Genomic DNA, 22,228 nt, shown 5'->3' with positions numbered 1-22,228 from the left:
AGATGTATTGACATTTTATAATGACACTGAAGTTGATAGACATTAGAAAATTTTTTTATTATTTAGCAAATAAATTATCATGAAAAAATTATAATAAAAAAATTCAATAAAAATTAATTTAGCAATTATTTGATAATTTTTTTAATAAATAAATTATGGCAAAAAAAATCATACTGAAGTTAGCCGTCAGCTGTCAATTATATAAATTTTTTTAACAAATCAATTACAATAAAAAAATGCTTCTAAAAATTTTTATTAATTTTAACATGTGAAACTTTTTAATAAATTTTTATTTTAATAATTGTATTATATTATAAAATTTTTAAATAATTTTTAATGTCTGCCAAATTCAGTGTAATAAATTATTCTATTATTGGTGCAGAATATCTAATAATAATTATTTTTTTTTCTTTTAATTAATTCAAGAATCATAAAAAGTATGAATAATAAATTTTTGTATAAAAAAAATTTAACAATTCTTAAAATACACATAAATATACTGCTAGTTAAAAATAAAAATAAATGAACATAAAATTGTTTCTTTTTTTCAGACCAAAGGACTGAAGAAATTATCAAGCGAAAAAATTGATCAATTATCCTTCCAAATACAAAAAATTCTAACTGATGCTTATAAATAATATAAATTATTTACTTATTATTTAGAAATAAAATAAAATAATATAAAAAAAGGTATATTATGCCATCAGTGCATAAATAATTATTAGTCAATAGAAGATAGATCTATCATTTAAGTATTCTAACGGTCTTAGCAGTCAACTATGCTAGGTAATACTCCAGCGAACCGCGAATCTTAAACCAATAATTTATCACTAAATTAAATACAAATCACAATATTATAAAGTGAACAAATGGCCTTCTTTTTTATAAAATGATTGACAGATCAAGTGCTATCATTACTAAATAGCAGTTCCAGATTCTAGATCCAACACCGAGCCTGGAATTCGTGAATTTTTATAAACCAAACGATTTTTACGACTTAAATTTAAATATTTGTCCCATCAATTTCAGAGTTTTTGAGGCCACCGTTCAAAATTTAGCATAAAGAAAAAATAAGTTGCTTGTAATTATAATAATTTCCAAATTCTGGTCAAGCTTTTTATCTATTTTATCAATTTAATTTTTGTAATTGGGATTAAATAATTTATATGGCTTCATAGAACCCTTCACTTTTATTCAGCTAAATTGCAAGAATGCAATTGTTAGAATAATTTAAAAAATAATAATAAAGGTAACGTATACTTTGGTGACCTCAAAGACCGGTACTGGTTTTATATTATTACATTTTATTACATTTTATTAACATTTCATTTATTTTTTTAGGAATGAAATGAGGCATGTGTAACACATCGATTCAGGGATGCCTTTTTTTTTTTCTTCCCAACCAGGAAGTGGGGAACTAGAATCAGTAAACCACTTTAGTAACCAGTTTAACGCGCGCAATCCTTTCATCCACATCGTGTGTGCTTCCTTATACAGTCTTCGGTATTAATTCTTAGGAATTTTTCCACTGGAAGTCTGGAAGAAATATAACTTGCAGAATTTATGATGATAAAAAAAATTTATTTTGTAATATTACTTATCTTAATTTTTAAAAGTAAGTTTTGAGTGGCAATATTGGTGAGTTTTATTTAAATTAAGTGCACAATGACGTTCAGGTGGGTCCAGGTGATACAATTGGTGCTGGTGTCTTCAGTTTGTGCGTACGAGACTAGTGAAGAATACTTACGCAAAGCCATGCATGAACTTCAAGGGATACAGACCCCGCTCTATCCTAATTACCCCTTTTTTGCCGGGAAAAGGTACTCAAGGACTGCCAATATTTTGCAAGTACAACAGGATATAAGGCCCGGATATCCGCCGAAGAAAAGCGAGCCTGAAGTTAATCAATATTATCCTCAGGTAATTTTTGAAAAAATTTTTTGGTACTTTATATATATATATATATATATATATATATATATATATATATATATATATATATATATATATATATATATTTTTAAATAGAACTGAGTGAATATATAAAAAAAAATTATGAAGTCAATTAATAGATGATGATTTTTTTAACAAATAAATTGGAGCATAAAAAATTTGAAAAAAAATTTTATATATATAAATTTAAGAAAATTAAATATGCAATTTTTTGAAAATAATTTTTTGGAAGTAATTTGTTTCTTAAAAAGAATTAAAAAAATGGTCAAATAACTGATGCTGTTGAAAATTAAGTTAGCCGACATTTCAAAAATTAAAAAATTTTTTTTTATTGAAAAAATTATTGCAAAAATATTTTTTAATAAATTTCACTTATAAAAAACTTGAAAAACTGTAAGTGCAATTTTTTAGAACAAATTTTTTTGTTAAAGAAAATTTAAAAATTGTCAAGTGACAGCTAACTTTAATGTTATGTAATTTATTAATTAAAAGAAATCTCAAAATTTGACAGGTGTCTGAACTTACTTTAATTATAATTTTTTTTTAATATTTACTTTTTGAAATTTTTTTTTTTAGATGCCACTACCTATGCCGGTTGTAGTTTCAGACCAAACTAACATGCCTGAATTACCTCTTGGTTTCACTAAAAACGAATTAGCGATGATGTACAATCAGGCACTGCAATCCGGTAACGCGATAAATTTGCCGGGATTGAAAAACTCGTTAGAATCTGGACAAATTCCTACTGTCGTTGGTAATCATCTTCATATTCCTGACAGTAGTCAGCAGCAGCAACAGCAATTTGCGTATTATTTTTATCCGCTAAAATCATTCATGGACACTCTTCAAAGTAATAATGGATATAAGACAATTGTAAAAATTTTTTTATATATTATTTATATTAATTTAATTTTTTAAATACCAAAATTAGCGGGCTACAATAATAATTATTTGTAAAAAAATTGGACTTAGAATTTTAAAAATTTTATTTAAATAATTTTATTCAATAAAAATTTTTAAATGTAGTCTAATTTTATTTTTTAAAGAGATAATTATAAAATAAAAATTGTATAATTTTTTCAGAATAATTTAACGCCACAACAGTCAGTTCAAGAATCCCAAAAACAAATAATAATAAACCCTTTGTTTATGGCAATAAGCAGCTTCGTCGGGATGGCCTTAGTGTTTATGTTTGGAGTGATTGCTCTGCCGAGAATACTTGGAGAGTTTAGGTCTCGAGTGGTCCATGATGAGCTCCTGGACCTCACAACAACTGTCAACGCTGCTATTGATAAGTACGAGCTCACAACAACGAGGCCGAAGACACCATTCGGAGAAGCTATGGTGGGAATCAAAACTAGACCGGTGCAACGCGTCAAGCGAAAAAAAATTCAGCGTAATAGGACTGTAATATAAATAACATGTATGTTTAACTGATTGAGGTTCATACATTTGACATACAAATACTTATTATTTATTTATTAGTTAAATTTTAGCTTAATTTATCGTGATACTAAAATCAGCAGATATCATAATTTTTTAAAATTTTTCTTACAATTTATTTAAAAAAAATTTTTTTTTTAATTTTTAATTTTATGAAGGTAAAAATTAATAAGAAAAAAATTTTTTTTTTTTATTAAAAGTCATTATTCAATAATAAAAAATTAAAAGATGTCTGTTAATTTAAGTGTCATTAATTTACCATAAAAAATAATAAGAATAATCGACGACTGATTTATTTATCTTATAATTAATATTTATTTATTTATTTATTTCAAATTATTTTAAAAACATTACTTTACAAAACTCTTCGTTCACTTAGACGCGACAACAATGTGTCAGTAATTACTATTTCTTCGCAATGAATTTTTCGTTACAGGAGAAAAAATTATATCTTGTTAATTTTTTCTTTTAATTTACAATTATTTCACTCGGTGTTAATATCATTTTTATAAATTAATTACTAGCAAATAATGCCACACAATTCTTCATTTGATAGGTACTTAAAATATATTTTATAAAAAATGTTGTAAATAATTTTTATTGATATTAAAAAATACAAAATTATTTATACTGAACGCTAAGATGAGGTAGAGATTCATCATTTTATAAGAATTTTATTTTAAAAAAATTTACTTTTTTTTTTTTATAAATTGTACATATAAATGAAGAATTGACTTGTGAACTAGCTGTTTATTTATTATTACTATTATTATTATGATTATTATTTATTTTGCCATCTTGATCATATTAATACTGCTAAATAAAAATTTTTTAATGTAAGACAGTCTCGATTAAAAATGTATCAATTAGTTATTTTTATTTAAAATTTATTTATTCCTTGGGGCTCATAAGTTTGCGGTTAACAAAATATTCACAAGCTTAAATACTGATTATTGTACATTCGTTTTAGAGCCTTTAGATTTTAATTAATTAATTAATTATTATTTTTCCTACACTTTAGAATCAGATTTTTATTTTTAATTATTTAAATATTACAATTATTTTATTTAAATAATTAAAGAGCCAACTCAATATTTAGTCGAAATAATTTATTAAAACAAAATTTCATTTACAATATATGTATAATATATCTATTATTTATTAATATATATATATATATATATATATATATATATATGTTTATTTATAAAATTAATTGTCAGCATTTTAATGGCAACACATAAAGCAGATCTATAATTTTATTTGTATAAAAGGCTGTATTTTAACGAGGTAATTATTCAGGCATGCATTATAAATTATAATTTAACGTAAATGTTTGTAATTAGTTCAATAATTATTTTATACAGTCACCTGATTGTCAAAAATAATAGAACAAAAAAAAAAGTAAGGAACAAAACTACTGAATTTAATTTAATTGTAATAGTAATAATTAATTTTTAATTATTAATAATAAATTAGAAATTTTTAGTATAAAAAAGGTTAACAGTAAATACAACTGTTTACCTCAAATATATATAATATATATATATATATATATCATTTACATATGTATATATCTTGTGTAGTTGACATAACTTTTTATATTGAAGGGGATAGTCACTGTGAGGATCAAAAAAATAGTTGATTTTTGGGAATTTTTTTGACTGGGAAAAGCTAGAAAAATCTAGATTATACTCATTATAATCTGGATTATACTCATTGTAATCTGGATTATACTATCTACTATCTAAAAAATTTTTCACTCAGTATAATCTATTTTGTACAGATTTAAGACGACCTTACAGAGAATTTTTGATTTTATAAAAAAAAAAAACATTTTTTTTTTTTTTAAATTTCACAGTGGCTATCCCCCTTAATATATGGGATAATTTTAGCGTAAACTAAAAAATTATATTAAAAAAAAAAATTAATTATCGCTTAGACGCGCAACAGACGAAATAAATGGAATGAAAAGCGTGAAATATAATTTATAAGCGAGGAAAATATTATCGATGCTCAGTAGTAAAATGATATTCTATTACGATTGTCTCTCTTTTAAAAAAGACCATTACTATTTTATATAATTATTTTTCAGCAGCGCGCGTGCTGGAGTTATTTAATTGACTAGAAAACAATAAACAAATTAAAAAGCAAACAATTATTTTAATTTAACAAAGTAGCAAATTAATTTAATTTTTAAAAACGTTTCATTTCCTTAATTTCATACATTTGTATTATATATTACCGGCATGATTAAAGAAAAATATTACATAATTATAAATATAAAACAATTAGATGTTAAATAAAAAATACATGACATAAATTTTAAAATATAAATTCAGCCGTAGAAAAATTTTATGAGAATATTATTTAGTGTAACAAAAATAATTTATTATTTGTGCTTTTATTTTTATTTTTAATTAATGAGCTCTCGTTAAAGCGACTCAAAAGGGAGACTCTAAATAATGGCTGTGTAATTATACTCGAACTTGTAAAATTACACTTAAAATCAGTCTTTCCCAGTTATTATTTATATTTAATAGTTTTTCATATAAAAAAATTTTAAAAAAGAATAATATTTATATATATATTAATACATGAATAATCCGACGCACGCACGCATACTTATTTTCCTGTAATCGTACACATTATATTTATTTATTATTTATATATAATAATATTCATGTATAAATCTGACACAGTCACGAAATTTATATTGTATATTTTTTAATATGTATATTATTTACAATTTATTATTATGAATGTGTTTGTTTTATGGCAATATTAAAAGTGACGATTTTTAATGACAGAACCTTTAAATAATAAGTTATTGTTATATTAATTATAACTCATTGTTATAACCAGGTTTGTGAAAATTTCAGCTAACAAAATAATGCCTAAGCTTTTAATTACAGTTTTCATCACGAAAACGCACAATTGCACTCATTAAAAAAATCACGTATACAAACATACATCCATATTTATCTTTCGTACATTTTTTTTTCGTTTAATTAAAACAGCACAGCTGAAATAATAAATTTATGATGATACTTTTTAATTCTGTAAATATTTAATACCCTTTACAATTATGAATACGTAATCTGGGTAATAAATAAGCAATTTTTTTTTTTAATAAGACTGATATTAATAATTAGGGTATAAAAAAAAGGTAATTATTTACAAGTCGGGTCAAACTTATTTTCGGCCATATCTGAATGAAAAATTAACATTTTTGAATTTTTTTTTATTCTACTTGTTTTGACGGCGCATTTATCATAAAAAATGTCGCGAAAGAAAAAAATAAAAATTCAGATAGCTTTTTTGCCTTCAAAAATTTTGACTCTCATGTTTTTGGATAAAATTTCTATTACAAATTTTATATTACAATTTTCCAAAAAATTTTTTTAAATTGTGATAATAAAATTTTTTTTTGAATTGTTTATTTTTTTTTTGTATTTAAAAAAAAAATATATCAATAAATTTCTTTAAAAAAAATGAAAATGAAAATAATTGACTTCACTTATAAATAATTACCAAAAAGACTGATAAATTGATGTATCATTAATAAAATGAAACGCAGCATATAATCAAATGATTCTCAGGCACGAAAAATTTTAGATGCTTGATAATTGGCTCCATCAATGATACATTTTAATTTAATATGACTTTAGTTATTATTTATAAAATAATGATTAAAATCTGGTTTACTGCAAATCAAGGGTGACTTACAAAAACGAGAAGATGAGATCAGTCTTTTGGAATATGAATAAATGTCACCATGAGAATGAGATTATTATGAATTAGACTCGTCTTCTGTTAGATTATGTAGGTCTGCATAATTCATAATTGCTCTGTGGAGGAAATCATACTGCGCCTGTAATTTAACAATTAATTTAAATTAAACCATTAAGTCAAGTCTCATTAAAATAAATTTATACTAATAACAATAATATTAACAATATTAACAGTATGTTACTTACGGAGCTACTAATCATGCCATGTCTCTGTGACCTGAGCTTTTTCGTTGTCGTGAAAACGTCGACACGTTTTTCTGTTTTCAACTGTTGTACTAATATACTGAGAGCAACAAACATCGAACTTCTATCCGAGCCAAAGCTACAATGGACGACAATAGGAACTTTTGATTCAACATCTGTGGAGCTTGTTTGATCAACGAGCTCAATAAGTCCACGAGTTACTTCCGGCACTTCACCTTCAACCGTTGGCCAACCGTGGTACTGATATTGCGTTACTACTGCTGTTTCATCGGTCTTTGTATTTGCTACACAAAGCTCGCGACGGGTGTAATATGGACAACTCTCACTTTGAATATAAGACACTCTGATATGGTCATAAACAGCTTCATCTTCTGGCCAATATCTTGGACATTTCCGTGATCCTTCATTCAACTGTAATTTAAATTTAATAAAATTTTAAAAATAAAATTTAATAAAATTAGCAACCTTTTTATCCTCTTAATAATATAAATATAAAAAAACTTACATCAGACAACATAACAATTGTCGAAATACACTGCTCCGAAATCATTCGCCAAAAGTCAGCAATCGTTGATTCAAGAGGATCTTGTGTAATGATAAATGATTCAAAATTATCATATCCTTCTATAAATGATGCGTTAATGTATGTCGAGTGCTCGCGACCCGGTATAGGAGTCAATATAACGCGGTTGCGGTCATAGGGGATAACTAATTCGCTTCTATTTTTAATTCTATTCTCATCACCGCTACCGACTGAAAATGATTTACGCTCCTCTAAAACAGCGCTTATTTTTTGTGATTGTGTAACAAGATCCTGAAAAAAATTTTTTTATCAATAATTTTTATACAATTTAAAAAAAAAAAAAAAAAAAAAAAAAAAAAAAAAAAAACTTACTTCATACTCTTCTTCCAAACGAGTTTTATCTTTGCCATTTTCCCGCTGTCTCAATTTCTCTACCGTCGCTTTCAATTGTCCTAGAGGAACTTCGGTGTCTCCATAGGTCGCCATTTCCATCAGAGAACGATAAATAAATATATATTGCTTTAAAGATTGCACCAAGAAATTACGTTGATGCCGTAAATCACAAACAGTATTGAAGATAGAAACTTGTCCCTCATCAGCAAGCTGTTGGAGTAAAGAGTCCAGAGCTACCAGGGTACCAGTTCTGCCTACACCCGCGCTACAGTGCACCAAAATAGGTCCTTTCTCCAAAGAATACGCTTCGTTAATTCGCTTAATAAACTTGAGGATTGCATGAGGATGCTCTGGAGCCATAAAGTCCTTCCAAACTAAGAAGTGATACTGAACAATTGTTCTAGAATCACGTTCTCCGACTTTAGTCATTTTTAATTCCCGAACAACGTAGTCAGAAAATGTTCTTTGCCTCACATGCTCGACAGTAATATCACCAAAATTTTTAGTCTCATCTTTGTCTGGCCAATATTTAGCACACTTTGTTTTGGAATATTCTTCAAGATTTGTCAACATTAATATCAATTCAAGATGCTGCTCCCAAATCATTCTCCAGTAATCGCAAACTGTGTTGTCCATGGGTCCTTGAGCGCAAATAAATTTCTTTCTCTCTTTGTAGCCAAGCACAAAGTTCGCGTTTATGTAATCTGAGCCAATTATCCCGTCAATAAGCGACAACCGTACTCGAGTCTGGTCGTAAGATTTAATGTCAGGATACCGATTCTTGTAGAGATTTTCACGCGCTTCAGACCCGCGGGTAGTGCGATCGGTAAATCTGTCTGGCAATAATTCAAACTCGTGTTGAAATCCATAATCAGAATCTCGATGACGCTCGACGTAAGCCTGAAGCAACTCATTTTTAGGTATCGGCGGCATGTCCGGGGGACTAGCTGCTACAAGTTGATGTCTTCCTCTTAAGCTCCTGCAGAGATGCCTACCAAAAAAGGGCATCCATTAGAAAACCAGTTGTTCGATTGTTAACTGCCTTTTTTTATTTATTTTCTCCAATAACAAGCTCGAGATTCACGATTACTCACCTGATGCTGTTCCTTAAATTGATGTTCTCTTCGCCATTCTGCTCTGCGCGCTTTGTGTACCTGTGCAAAGCGCACAGTGCTACCAGGAGAATTATCACAATTAATATTAAGGCAACTGATACTTGGAGTATCACTCCAAGCGTTCCTCCTTGTTCACTGACCATTGCACGAGGCTCCAGTCCTCCGAATAATGTGTTCAAATAGCCACTGTATGCAGGTATTACTTGGCCTTCTTGGTTTCCGTACACTAAAATAAAAAGTTTATTATTTATTGATAATTGGTGATTAAAATTGTGTAAAAAAAAAAAATCTCAGAAATTAGGACCAGTGACTAATTATTAATGACATTGAAATTAGTAAACATTTAAAAATTTTTTATTTTTTTTAGAATAAATAAATTAGGTCTAAAAAATTATTTAAAAAAAATTGCATTCATTATTTTTCAGAGCTTTTAAAAATGAAATTTTTTTAATAATTTTTTTTTTTTTGTTATAATTTATTTATTAAAAAATTTTTAAAAAATTATCAGATGTCTCGATGATAATTTCAGTATCATAATTATCAATTGAATTATTATCAGCGTAAAGTGTTAAAAATCTATAAAAAAAAAAAAAAAAAAAAAGATAATTTAAAGTCACCTTCATGAGATTTCTTCACTAAAATCACATTAATTAATCACAAAAATAGCTGATAAATAAAAATTGTCATCGTAATTTCTTCGATAACACTTACTAAGCCTCTGATGATTCAGCAACAACGCAATAAGTAAATTAATCTATTTATAAAACAGTAACGTACCTGTCACTTCAATGAACGCCGTATAATTAGAATGCTCGTCGAGGAACCCGTCTATCGGAAGAAATTGACCAGAATCCGAAGTATTTTCAATGAGCATATTATCACCAATAGAATTATCTCGCCTTCGTCTAGTAGCAATAGTAGTTAAACTTTCTAATTGATTTGTAATAGTATTTACATTAGAGTCCGCATCAGGGAGTAGCGTAGCCTGAGGTATCGTTGATGTTTCAACTTTTAGAGTAGTAGTAGTAGTAGTAATAGCAACAGTAGTATATGAAGCAGTAGTCGTAGTAGTAGTTATTACTGGAGTTGAAGTTGTAGCAGCTGCAGTAGTCGTACTCACAGTTGAAGTCGTTGTAGGAATCTCAGTAGTAGTTGTCGTAGAAGTACTACTAGTAGTAGTAGCAGCAGTTGTAGTTGTCGTAGGCAAACTAGTTATATTAATAAGTATTGGCACTTCAGGAATGAGCCTTAAAGACGGCGAGGGCTTGGGACGTAACCCAATACAGTGATTGCAAGCAGAGCTTCCATTATAATTAGTGTGTCCATCGCCGAGAAAAATTTCTGGGATTAAATGATCACTGTCAAACATTTCAGCTACATAAGCTCCACCGGCCGGGGACAAGTGAGCGTAATGATATGAATGAACGTCCAATTCCTCTGGAGGCGGAAGGTCAGCCCAAGTTTTGTAAGGCGCTAGTTTGACTAAAAATATCCGATAACAACAAATTGGGCCGTTGCGCTCCGATATTCTGGGAAGATTTATTTTAAATAAATGTCTTCCATCATTGGCAATTTTTCTCCAACTCCTTGCATTCAAGTCTTCACGATCTGGTATAGTTCCTGGCATGCTGCAATTTGCTACAGCTTCTTTTCCGGGAGATCTAACTCTAGTCACTCCGTAAATACGAACGGTGTAATTAGTATTAGCAGGTACGCTTCTAAATTCCCAGTTGTAGTCGTTTTCTCGGGTGCTGTGGCTTACGGGACCCCAGCGGTCGGTTTTGCTCTGCGATCGATCGTTGCGGTAGTGGGAAATTCCCGACAGGTCCAATTGGTAACGTGTGATTACTCCATTTAAAATCGCCGGCGGACTCCAAGTTACTGAGACAGAACTTGACCGGCTAATGTTGTCAAAGTGACAAGTCACGGTAAAATTTTGAGGCGCGCTGCAAACTCCGTCCATGGTAGTGCCATTTATTTCAGCGCTCCAATTGCCACACTGTTCGGTATAATAACTGCAGGCAGCTATTTTGAATTGATAGGTAGTCGCTGGAGTAAGTTCAATAAATGGGTGTTCTTTGAATTCGGATTGAGCATGATGCACCGCTTCTTTTTTTTCATTACCGTGAATAATCATAAGATTGTAGTAATGCACGTGCTCTTTTAACGCTGGAGGCGGTAAAGTCCAGCCCAGTGTTATAGAACTCCCGGTAATACCTTTAACAATACCCGTTGGTACAAATACCGGATCTTCATTCAAGGTTGTTATTAATCTTTGATCGGTATAAACTTGGGAGTCTCCGATTTCATTGGTAGCCTCAATACTTATTTGGTAAGCCGTCGCTTTTTCAAAACCTTTAAGTACATAACTTTTATGAATACCTCCAATTCTTTCACGATAATAAACAATATCACTTGTACCATTTTTTCTAAACTTAACATTGTAATGTAATATCGGCTTATTACCGTCGTTAACTGTCCAATTAAGGTATATTTTATCAGCACCAACTGCTTTTATAAAATCAATGTTTACCTGAGGAACGTCAACAACAAAAAGATTCCTCAGACCTACTATTAAGTTATTAAAGTCGTGGGATAAACACGAGTACGTTCCATTGTCATTTCTGTATACTCGCGTAAAATTTAACATTGAAACGTAATAAGTTTCGTTAACTTTTATCACGTGAGTTTGCTCTCGCAGGTCCTCTATGCTTTCCGAGTTGTTTCCTTTTATCCAAGTGAAATTACGTAAAGGGAAACCGTGGAAGTTACATTTTAGGATTACTGGCGCTGTTGCATTCACCCAAATGTCTTGAGTTGGTTCAGTTCTACCAGGTTCTGAAAATTTAAGCCTGAGTTAGTAGCACTATTATAATATTTTTAAAATACACTTTCAATATAGTTAAATAAATATAACAGCGTAGGCATCATTTTTTTTTAATTTATCATAAATTATTTGTATATCAGGAATGTGGACAAGATGGGATCTTAATTAAGATTCAATGTCTGCTTTCATAATTAATCATAAATAACAAATTACATTATTACTAATGGAAGATTTTATAATACTGAAATTAGCAGTCAGCTGTTAATTTAAAAAATTCAATTAAATAATTTAAAAAAATAAATTTTCACTGTAATTTTTAATTGTAATTTAATTAATAAAAAAAAATAAAAAATTTTCAGATGTCTGTTAACTTTAGTGTCATAAAAAATTTGCTAATTAGAACATCGTACTGCTATATAGAACTATATTTAAAGAATTTCTATGTCATATATTAAATAAAAAAAAAAAAAAATAAATAAAAATTACCTATGACCCGTATGGAAACAGTTTTTTCTAAAAATTCACCACCATAAGTCTTGGCTCTGCAACTATAATTACCCGAATCCTTCCTACTAGCTTTCTTCAAATCAAACCTCGCCCGGTAGTCGGATTCATTAATCGTCGTGACATTTTTATCACTAAATGTCCACCAGATATGACTAGGTTCACTAAGTTTACATATAAAATGAGGTGTACTATCAGCTTCAATACCATCCAATTGTTGTGATGCTTCTATTTCCATACTAGCAAATGGAACATTAACATTTTGTGTCTCCACTTCTGTTATCTTAGTGGCTGTAAATAAAAAACAAACAAGACATTAAAATATAATTGACGATAAAACACAAAACAGTGATCTTGTTGTGATGTGCTATAATTAATAATTACATCCAATTGAAACAAGATACAGTAAATATTATAACCAAACAATATTTGTTTATAATTTATAAAACTTTTAACATCTAATCATCATGATGATTAACGTGTTAATAATAAATTTACCGGTATGACTAATCACGGTATCTTTTACTTGTAAAGTAAAGACCATCAAAAAAATGGAGTATAAAATAGTAGATAAAATAAAAAATATTTACTGGTTTCGTTGAGCTCATTGCCAGCAACAATCCTGAGAATATAACACGATAATAAAATCAGGGAAAGACTCGCCATCGACTCACAGCTCCGTAACATGGCGTCTACGTAGGACAGCTCGTTTATGACAGCCGGGCGTGTACGTGTGCCCTTCGGCTCTGTTATCCTTGCTGTTTTTTTTTTTTTTTTTTTTTTTTTTTTTTTGTTTAATTTTTTATCAAATAAAAAATACGATTACGCTTCTAGCTGGTCAACTGTTTGGTTGATAAAGCATCACCAGGAGAGTTTAGCCCTTTCTCCGTAACATATCCCAGCTTCTTAGACGCCTTCCTCAAGCGTCGCTCGTTCAACCCCGACTGTACGTAAAAAATAATCGTTTACTTTAAATAACCCCAGCTTTCAAAATTATTTAAAACACTGAAACACTTAAAATGACATTTAAACTAATTTAATAAAACAAACGATTTTTATTTTTAACAATAAATAGTAATTAACGTACACTGTGTCAATTGTAAACTAAAACTTGGACTACTCAAGTTGCCAAGTGCTCCGAAGCAATCAACACTGTTATATCCTCAGCTCAGGATGCTGTATACTTTACTTGTACAGTATGTACTGTCTACTTGTACAGTCTGTATGGTGTATGCACTATCCACAATCTGCCGGTGTGTCCCGTGTGTTGGTCTTCGCAAATTTACCTCTCCTTTACACTTCAACAGGCTCTCGGTACGTCCTTGTTTATCTCCCTGTCGAAAGCACAGATCAGCGCCAGCAAAAACGAACCAACCAACAGTTAGTCCGGGAGCGAGAAAAATATACCGCTTAGCGCACAGTGTAATTTCAGTTATTTTTTAAATTAAAAGGAGAGAAGAAAAACTTTATTGACAAAATGGAGCGCTACTGCGCCGACAAGTGGTATGACTCTGCATTTTTTTATAATACTGAAGTTAGCTGTCAGCTGTTAATTTAAAAAATGTTTTTAATAAATCAATTACAATTAAAAAAATGACACTACCACTTCATAGTTTTTTTTTTTATTATTTTTTTAATAAATAAATTATGACAAAAAATGATTATAACAAAATGGACTTTTAGAAATTTTAATAAATTAAAAATGCAATTTTTTTTATTAGTGTTATAATTATGACACTGAATTTGGCAGACATTAAAAATTATTTAAAAATTTTATAATAATACAATTATTAAAATAAAAATTTATTAAAAAGTTTCACATGTTAAAATTAATAAAAATTACAAGTGAAAATTTTTAGAAGCATTTTTTGTTGTAATTAATTTGTTAAAACAATTTTTAGAATTATTAAAATTGATAGCTGACCTGCCGACTTCAGTATTATTCAAAATTTCAAATTTTTGGTGACTTTAGAAGTGTTGAAGACGGATTCCCTATTCTAGAGGAAAAAAAAAATTCCTAACTCACAAAAATCAAGTAAGTTGTATATATATATTCTTCTCCCTTCCTATAAAAGGTAAAAAAAAAAAAATGTGTCATTTGTTGAATATAACCTTTTGATTGGTTGAAAATTTTCTAGCTCGACGCGGGATTGAAAGAGAGAAAGGAAGTTGCTGCAGCTGAAGCTAAAATATGTTGAATGTTGACAAGTATCAGTTTCTGTGTATTATTTTCTGGACGTTAATCAAGTGACCACTGTGATTACAATAACAAACAATCACAATTGTTATTTAATTATTTATTTATTTATTTATGAAGAAAAAAAAAGAATTGTCGGGGGGTTATGGATTCAATCGCTGGGCTCGTAGAGCGTCGTGGTGTCTCTCCAAAGCCATATTGATTTTTTATAAAACAAAATCATAATTTGCTGGTGGTGGTGGTCGTCTAAGGTGTGGTTGGTATTGGTTCATGACCTGATGAATGCTTCGCAAGTTGTAGTAGTAGTTTCTCGTACTAGTACATAACTAGTCATTACATGACATTACACTACGCTAGTTAACTTTTATAAAGAGTTTGAGCTCAAGTATTTAACTAGCTACTGGATAAATAAAAGGATAACTTTTTCAAGTATGGATACGGATAAAATTATATTACTAAGTAAATAAATTATTTTTATTCAGACTAACCAACAAATATTTTTGTGTTAGGTTAGTCTTATGTTTGTGAATTAAAAATTATGCTCCTCATGTTGAGTTTTAGCATCATTTCTTTGAGTGACATACGCTTGTCGTTCTACCAAATCTCTTGATAAGCCTATTATTTTTGTTTTTTAAGTGAAAACATGCGAACGTAGTGATATATTTATCCAGCACTGATTAAATATGTATTTTAAGTAATTTGAGCTAAAAGCCAAAAATTAATAACAGTTATTAAACTATAAAATGATGAGTAGTTGGACTGAGAGAATGCATAGAAGGGCAGCTACCCTTGGTAATGTTGTCACCAGCTGTGGTCATCCTTCCTCTGTATCGCCGTACCCCAGAAGACTCGAAAAGTGAGTATTTTTTTTTTTTTTTTTTTTTTATTAAATTAATTTAGCAGATATTTGATCATTTTAAATGTTTTTAACAAATAAATTACAGCAAAAAATAAATTGACATTTAAAAATTAAAAATGCAATTTTTTAAAAATAATTTAATTGTTAAATAAAATTAAAAATTAGTCAAGTGACAGTTAATGTTAATGTCATATTTTTAAAAAATTAATTTAAGATATTTAATAATTTAAAAAATTTTTTTTAACAAATAAATTAGAAAAAAAATTGACATGTAAAAATTTAAAAAAATTAAAAATGCAATATTTTAAAAATAATTTAATTGTTAAATAAAAATAAAAAATTAGTCAAGTGACAGCTAATTTTAATGTCATAGTATTTTTTATTTTAAAATTTTTTAATTATTTTTTATTTTTTTAGAGTTAAATTTGGTGTTCCACTTGATGAAGTCTGCAAAAATGATATTCCTGGCCCATTATTGGTAATATTTATTTTACTATCTATTCATTAAATAAATAAATTAATGAAAGATTTAAAAAAGATTTGATCTGTCATTTTAGTATCACATTTTTAAAATAATCCAAGAGTATAATGTCTGAATAAAATGTTATTGTCTGTTTTAGGTTCTTATTCTAAAGCTCAACAAAGAAGCGCCGTTGAGAAAAGATGTGTTCAGAGCGCCAGGTCATCAGGGTAATATGAAAAAACTTATTCATTTCCTCCAAACAGGACGTTTAGTTAACATGGATAACTTCAGTGTTTATACAATAGCCAGTGTGTTAAAAAAGTTTCTTAGAAAAATACCTGGTGGTGTGTTTGGCCGAGAGGGAGAACAACAATTATTTACGGTTATTCAACTTGACAGTATGGAACAACAGAGGGACCAGATCTATAAGTAATTTTATTGATTAAATTTTTTTTTTCTATTATATTTATATTTATATTATTAAGCCATTTTTCGTGACAATTTTTTTATTGCTTACAGATTAATCACATCTTTGCCCATTTACACGCAACGCTTATTAGTATTACTTTTCGGAACATTCAGGGTAGTAGCTGTTAATAGCGATCGAGCTCGCACAGGAATGTCTAGCGAAGCATTGGGTGTATCTGTCGCACCTTCTTTCTTTCAGAGCTGTGTCAGCGATGGCAAAACCGCTAAAATGGAGGATGTACTGAGATTTAAGGTTTGTTATAAGTTATAAATTACAATAATAAAAATTATTTAATTATAATTATTAATTAATAATTATAAATTTAACTCTTTAACGGCACAACACTAAATTGGCTGAGACAAATGCTAACTTAAAAACGGAAAAAAGTAAACTGTAAAATTCATTCGGATTCCGGTTAATTTTTATGATTTTAAACAGTACAGCGGACATTTAAATAATAAATTATGGCATTTAAATGATATTAATAAATTGTAGCATTTAAACGATTTTACTGTTTAAAATGGTAATTTTTTTCAGATTATCATTACTTATTATAAATCGACTATTATTTATTACAGTTTACTTTTTTCCGTGAAAAAAAAAAATTTTTTTATGTTAGATATCAATGCTAATATCCGGCAATTAATTAATGATTATAAATAATACAACGCTTAAATTACTGATTAAAGTTAAACGAATGTTCACCCGGAAATAGATAAAGAGAAATTTAAAAAATGATAAATTTATTAAATGAACATAATAACAAAATACAATTGCATGATATTTAATCATCTCTCTCATTTAATTCAATATATTTATCTTTTCACACTATCAGGCGGAGATATCAGTAAGTCTAATGTATTCATAATTATATTACATGTCTGAGTTATCATTAAATAAATTAAAAATTATAATTTTAACCTGTGAAGAAAGTGAATAAAATTAATTGATGCATGAAGCTTACGCACGTTAGCTTTTAAAAAATTTTAAACGCTTCAATTATCTTGAGATATTTTTTTTTTTTTTTAAGATGAATAAATATTTTTTTTAATGATTATTTATTAATTTAGGTGGCGACTCGAGTAATGAAATTTATGATTGATAATTTTGGAGTTTCGAATCTGTTCGGCCGTGAAAATTACGAGTTTTACGCTCGAATTACCGGACGAATATTAAAAGTTGAAGAAGACTGGATATTCAGTTTCCGTTACCCGCCTGATAATTTAGTCTCCAGTAAGTAAACTAATAAATAATTAAAATGAAATCAAAGCATAAATAAAATTCCTTTGTCGCAATTAAATAAATTCTTAATTAATTCCGAAGGACAATTGTCTCTCGAAGCTGAGAAAACGTGGCTGCAATACGAATGCGAGCGATGGGGACTCAAGTTCAATTTGGAATGTAAATATTTATTAAACCGAGTATTGATTATTGATTTGCATACTGAAATTGATTATTTATTTTTTCAACCTTCAGCTATGTCGCATCAAGAAGAATCGCAATCGACACCAGCTTTGATCCACGTGCCAGAGTCTCTAGAGCTTACCTCATCCTTAGGAATGATTCCTGAGAATACCTTGCTTGAGAGTTATACTCGACTATCTGTCAGTTTAGAAGAGAATGGATTGTTTCATGTAAGTTTATTATGAAAATTAATTTAGCAAATGTTTGAGCGTTTTAAATGATTTTTTTAACAAATAAATTATTGCTAAAAAAAAAAAAAAAAATTAAAAATGCAATTTTTTTGTTAAACAAAATTAAAAAATAATCAACTGCTAATTTTAATGTTATAAATTTATAAAAATTAATTTAGCAGATATTTGATCATTTAAAAAATTTTTTTAACAAATAAATTATGACTAAAAAAAAATTGGACAGAAATTAAAAAAAAAAAAAAAAAATAAATAAAAAATGCATTTTTTTAAAAATAATTTTTTTGTTAAATAAAATTTAAAAAATAATCAAGTGACTGCTAAATTTATTTCTAGTACCAATCTACATATTATAAATAAATAAATTCATTGGTTTATTTTCTAAGTAAGTAAAAATTAGATTTTTATGTAAATAAAATAATTTTAGGCGTCAAGTAGATCGTCTAGTAACGCAAGTCATCAATCCCGTCACGCGGCAATGACTCTAGACGAATTAAGGGCCGTTAATCGATACGCTGAGAGCACCAAGAGTCTCAGCTATTTGCCACAGGTAGGCATTGGAGAAGCTTAACAGCCAACTAGATCAATAACACTTCTAAGAACATAAAACGATCCCTGCCATGTGAAGAAGTCAATTACTGTAAACAAAACACGAGTGGTTGCTACTGATTGTTGACTGACGTTTTATCAGATAATTTATATTATTGACGAGAGATTGATAACAGGTTACTTATAATCGATAGTCATTAAATACCACTGCATTCTGCCGTATGTTCGTAAAAACCAGTACAGACATTTGATACTTATTATCACGATATTAGATAAAGAGACTTATAATTTGTCTTATTACCCTCGAGATACTGTGTTAATTATACCACTATTGTTTATTTTACTTTTTAAATTTATTATTAGTTAATTAATTAATTAATTTACCTCTAATGTATTGTATGTTTAAGCATTTTATCAATTTGTAACTGCTTGCATGACAAAAAATTTATTTATAGCGTTTTCTTATGTTAATTAATTAATTTCATGAATCTATTAATTTATTTTAGTTGATAATTTTTTTGTTCAATTAAAAAAATTTTTTTAAATAATAATAAATTAATGTAATGAATAAGGATGGAAGATTTTTAACACTCACTACCATATGTACATAATAAATACATATTGACGCATCTGCACTCGACAATTAATTACAAATGCTTTCAATAATAATTAACCCGTTATTCTTACGATAATTCGGGCGTTCTCTCGGTTGTTCAGGTACACGAGAGGCAAACAGCTCGTATGCGCACAAGGTCAGAGTGGTTTTTGACTCCTGTTGGTGAAAGACTGGCAGGAACTGATAGTGATCCTACAGCCATACACATCCTCAGAGGATCCAATCGATCTTCTTCTGATAATATTGGTAAGTATTTTTTTTTTTTTTTTTTTTTTTAAATAAAATTTTTGCTGCAATTTTGAAATAAGTGGTTCAAATTTTTGATATTACGGCGAAAATTTTGGTCCTTTAAAAAAATTTTTCAAACAAATAAAAATTGTTCAAAATTTAATTAAAAAAAAAAAATTTTTTTTAAATTGAATTTTGAATAACTTTTGTTTAAAATTTTTTCATAAGACCAGTATTTTTGCCGTAATATCAAAAATTAAAATAATTAATTATAAATTAATATTTTAATTTTGCAGCAAAAATTTTTGCGCTATTTATTATTAATTATAAAATTTTTAAAATAAAAAAAATTTTTTTTTTGCCTCTGATAAATACTTACATAAAATTTGACAATTCAGCTACAGGTCTGAGCGCTAGCGCTGAGTCAGTAAAACGTCCAAGCCTACGAAGAACAGCTTCTAGAGAAAAGTCTCGCCTCCATCGAAGTTCATCGCGACGTCACAAAGAAAATGGGACGAAAAATCGTGGATCTATAGATCCTTGTAAATCCCGATCTATGGAGACCATGAAGATGAAAAGAGCGTCGCAAGAGCCAGCTGAAAAAATACCAAAAAATAAAAGCGATGAGTTATTGAATGACGAGTCGCCTTACTCACGTGAGTTTATTAACGATCAGACAGCGGATATTTCTATCGGACCACAGGATTGCACTGAAAAAGATGAACATAGATTTCACGTTACTCTGACTTACAAACCGAGGATATGAAAAATAAATCAAAGCAGTTTTTCATAAAACTGAACTGCTTTTATTTTATTTTTAAAATAAGTTTGTTGGAATAAAAATAAAAATTAAGAAAATTAAGTTAGCCGACTTCTAAAAATTTTTAGAATTTTTTTTTTTTATTGAAAAAATTGTTACAAAAAAATAAAAAAAAAAATTGCATTTGTAAAAAATTTAAAAATCTGTAAGTGCAATTTTTTAAAAATATTTTTTTGTTTCAATTTCTTGAATAAAAAAAAAATTTTTAAATTAAAAATTTCGGCTAACTTTAGTATTGTATAAAGATTTGTTAAAAAATGACAATTAAAGTAACTGAAATTATTTTTTCACTTACTTTTTATTGTCATATTTTTGAGGGTAAGGAAAACATATAACTGTGAATACGAGCCTGTTTTGACTCCCTCCAAATAAAAAATAAAATAAATTATTTAGTTGGAATTATAATGTAAATTTATACACTAAAAAGAAACTAGAAAAAAAAACAAACAAACAATAATATTTCCGTCGATCGGTACATGCAAAGTATATTAATTATTAATAATTATTATCGGCGTATTGAATTTTTTATGTTTGCATGACTAAGCTATTTAATATTTATATTTATTACCAAATCAGAATTGATTTATGAGAGTTAAACAGACATAATTATTTTAAATTCATTTATGGACTTTATCATTCCAATTGCATTTATTTTTCGGTTTTAAATTTTCAGTTTAATTTTTTTAATTACTGTAAATAAAATCAATAAATTTTTTTCAGCTCTCTATAATAGAAAAAAAATAATACTTAAGTTAGCCGACATTTTTAATTTTTTTTCTTTAATTTTTAAATTAAAAAAAAAATTTTTTTGTTAAAAAAATTTTTTTTTAAAAATTGCATTTTTTATTTTTAAAAATTTTTACAAGTCAATTTTTTTTCTAATTTTTTTTGCCATAATATATTTGTTAAAAAAATTATTAAATATATTCTAAAATAATTTTGATAAAATATTTTTTAAAAATTGTACTTATAATTTTTCAATTTTTTTACAAAAGAAAATTTTTCTTTATTTTTTTATAACAATTTTTCAATTTAAAAAAATTATAAAAATTTTTAAATGTCGGCTAACTTAATTTTCATAAAAAAAAAAAAAATAATTATAATAGATACATTAAAGTAATTCTGTAAAATCATGCTAAGGTAATTTTTAGTTTAATCACTGTGACCTAAAAAGTTACAATTATCTATGAAAATAATTACACATTTAAAAAATGAATTTTTTTACACAATACCGGTTTTTTATATAGCACAGTATTGTTAATTATTGTAAATAATAATATTAATAATGATTTTTTATCAAATATTTATAAATGATATTAGAATGAATAACGAAAAAAAAATTAGCGCTATTATTAAGTATTGTTCCAGTAGTATTAATTACACAATTATTTTTATTTTTATTGTAATATTTTTCGCTTGAACCAAAGAACTGCAGTTTAATTTAATTAAAAAAAATTTATTTGATTTGTTAGATAATAATGCTTGCATATCAATAGTTTAATTTTTTATATAAAATTTTAGGCTTTTTTTTTTTTTTTTTTTTTTTTTTTTTATTAATAATTATTTATTTGATTTTTTTCTCAAAGCTCTGTGATGCAATCATCAATATTGTAATATTT

At 27.7% G+C, this 22,228-nt stretch overlaps 3 protein-coding genes across 5 annotated transcripts; 2 read left to right on the top strand and 1 right to left on the bottom strand.

The window, feature by feature from the left end:
* The first annotated feature begins 1,547 nt into the window (after positions 1-1,547).
* On the top strand, positions 1,548-3,450 carry LOC141533329 (uncharacterized). The gene is made up of 4 exons (XM_074252150.1): positions 1,548-1,587; positions 1,677-1,920; positions 2,530-2,826; positions 3,037-3,450. Exons 2-4 carry the CDS (start codon positions 1,756-1,758, stop codon positions 3,367-3,369), a joined length of 795 nt encoding a protein of 264 aa, XP_074108251.1. The 5' UTR covers positions 1,548-1,587; positions 1,677-1,755; the 3' UTR covers positions 3,370-3,450.
* A 2,695-nt stretch (positions 3,451-6,145) lies between these two features.
* Positions 6,146-14,216, bottom strand: Ptp69d (Protein tyrosine phosphatase 69D). Of its 3 annotated transcripts, none has more exons than XM_074251811.1 (9): positions 13,844-14,216; positions 13,347-13,769; positions 12,739-13,047; positions 10,203-12,263; positions 9,405-9,651; positions 8,290-9,301; positions 7,900-8,208; positions 7,377-7,805; positions 6,146-7,270 (listed from the first exon to the last, which is right to left on the bottom strand). In XM_074251811.1, exons 2-9 carry the CDS (start codon positions 13,441-13,443, stop codon positions 7,190-7,192), a joined length of 4,545 nt encoding a protein of 1,514 aa, XP_074107912.1. In that variant the 5' UTR covers positions 13,444-13,769; positions 13,844-14,216; the 3' UTR covers positions 6,146-7,189. The 3 variants fall into 3 exon arrangements, with proteins under 3 accessions (XP_074107912.1, XP_074107913.1, XP_074107914.1); XM_074251812.1 differs by having other exon boundaries at positions 13,347-13,700; XM_074251813.1 differs by having other exon boundaries at positions 8,290-9,289; positions 13,347-14,216.
* A 685-nt stretch (positions 14,217-14,901) lies between these two features.
* On the top strand, positions 14,902-21,352 carry LOC141533115 (uncharacterized). Its single transcript, XM_074251815.1, has 10 exons — positions 14,902-15,809; positions 16,230-16,290; positions 16,433-16,704; positions 16,795-16,996; positions 17,815-17,977; positions 18,068-18,145; positions 18,221-18,378; positions 18,824-18,946; positions 19,663-19,807; positions 20,188-21,352. The coding sequence occupies exons 1-10, from the start codon at positions 15,697-15,699 to the stop codon at positions 20,553-20,555; spliced, it is 1,683 nt and encodes a 560-aa protein (XP_074107916.1). The 5' UTR covers positions 14,902-15,696; the 3' UTR covers positions 20,556-21,352.
* Positions 21,353-22,228: the final 876 nt, after the last annotated feature.

This window comes from Cotesia typhae, unplaced genomic scaffold (genome assembly GCF_013202065.1).
Source record: "Cotesia typhae breed Kobodo isofemale line unplaced genomic scaffold, CoteBio_Ctyphae contig_83, whole genome shotgun sequence".
Lineage (NCBI taxonomy): Eukaryota > Metazoa > Arthropoda > Insecta > Hymenoptera > Braconidae > Cotesia > Cotesia typhae.
Note: the sequence above shows the minus strand (reverse complement) of the source record. Positions and strands in the feature narration are given on the sequence as shown.

Bases quoted from the DNA above. Each gene is read 5' to 3' on its own strand.
- LOC141533329 (XM_074252150.1), top strand. From the start codon at position 1,756: ATGCATGAACTTCAAGGGATACAGACCCCGCTCTATCCTAATTACCCC. The intron at 1,921-2,529 runs GTAATTTTTGAA...TTTTTTTTTTAG, and splicing joins TTAATCAATATTATCCTCAG to ATGCCACTACCTATGCCGGT. The intron at 2,827-3,036 runs GTAAAAATTTTT...TAATTTTTTCAG, and splicing joins ATAATGGATATAAGACAATT to AATAATTTAACGCCACAACA.
- Ptp69d (XM_074251811.1), bottom strand. From the start codon at position 13,443: ATGTTACGGAGCTGTGAGTCGATGGCGAGTCTTTCCCTGATTTTATTA. The intron at 8,209-8,289 runs GTAAGTTTTTTT...AATTTTTTTCAG, and splicing joins GTTTGGAAGAAGAGTATGAA to GATCTTGTTACACAATCACA. The intron at 7,806-7,899 runs GTAAGTTTTTTT...TTTAAATTACAG, and splicing joins CAATTGTTATGTTGTCTGAT to TTGAATGAAGGATCACGGAA.
- LOC141533115 (XM_074251815.1), top strand. From the start codon at position 15,697: ATGATGAGTAGTTGGACTGAGAGAATGCATAGAAGGGCAGCTACCCTT. The intron at 16,291-16,432 runs GTAATATTTATT...TGTCTGTTTTAG, and splicing joins ATATTCCTGGCCCATTATTG to GTTCTTATTCTAAAGCTCAA. The intron at 19,808-20,187 runs GTAAGTATTTTT...TTGACAATTCAG, and splicing joins ATCTTCTTCTGATAATATTG to CTACAGGTCTGAGCGCTAGC.